The sequence below is a fragment of the Plasmopara halstedii genome, assembly GCF_900000015.1.
Source record: "Plasmopara halstedii genome assembly, contig: Scaffold_3120, whole genome shotgun sequence".
Lineage (NCBI taxonomy): Eukaryota > Oomycota > Peronosporomycetes > Peronosporales > Peronosporaceae > Plasmopara > Plasmopara halstedii.
The window spans coordinates 1,818,888-1,819,711 of record NW_020190023.1 but is presented as its reverse complement, the minus strand read 5'-3'; the positions used below and the strand labels follow the sequence as shown (position 1 = coordinate 1,819,711).

At 41.3% G+C, this 824-nt stretch overlaps 1 protein-coding gene across 1 annotated transcript in view; it reads right to left on the bottom strand.

The window, feature by feature from the left end:
• Positions 1-772: 772 nt before the first annotated feature.
• The window catches only part of PHALS_07920 (hypothetical protein F444_21401), a gene marked incomplete at both ends in the record, with an annotated part of 2,133 nt that continues 2,081 nt past the window's right edge, over positions 773-824 (bottom strand). Inside the window, one exon of the mRNA XM_024721469.1 lies at positions 773-824. This exon is cut by the window's right edge and continues 1,522 nt beyond it. Coding sequence (XP_024586564.1) covers positions 773-824 — 52 coding nt within the window.

Below are 824 nucleotides of genomic sequence, written 5' to 3'. Positions count from 1 at the left end.
GTGATTTCAATCATATGTATCCTAAACAACCACTGACGCAGCTTAAGACGCTTACAGACGCTGTCGGCCCCGCAAGAGTGGCAATTATGCTGCGTGCTGCACTACATTCTTCACACCCTTCAGTACAAGAATGTGGTAAACGTTTGCAGGCATTCCAATTTAACGAGTGGTATTACCTTCCGATGTCACAGGGTGGTGTCCGTGATCTAATAGCAAATGACCTGGCAAACAATCCGTGGACGTTGGAAAGTCACAGTATATCGTCGTTGGCAGAAACAACCAGCAAGGATTACTTTATTTTTTGCTTCAACCGGCGAAATTCCTGAAATCCATGCAAGACAAGTATTGATGCTGACGTAGTCACAGTCGCATCAAATGATTAAATCGACGTTGTGTAGCAAGCATTTAATTTACGCGTTGGTTTTATCAAAACCGGCAGTCAAGCAACACCGTAAGCAGCATCTGTTTTGCAATATAACAACATTTCAATGTTTTTTTCTTACATTCTATTGCGATTTTGTCCTAAATATTTGGTATGATTAATATTGCATTGTTGAGTTTTGAGCCTTATTTTATTTTTCCCCACTTATTTCGCGATTCATCTGACTATCAGCGTGCCAGACTGAAGATCTCTAAGCGTCACAGTCGAGTACCCAAGCGTCAGCGACGAACTGATAGAAACGAGCACCAATCATCTCCTAGAACTGTCACGGCTAAGAATGAAACATTGTTAAAACCATAATACTCATTTCGTTGAAAATCAGCGATATCATCAGCGAAAGCTGTCAGCTTCGCTTCCAATATACCCAACAACGTACCAAAAA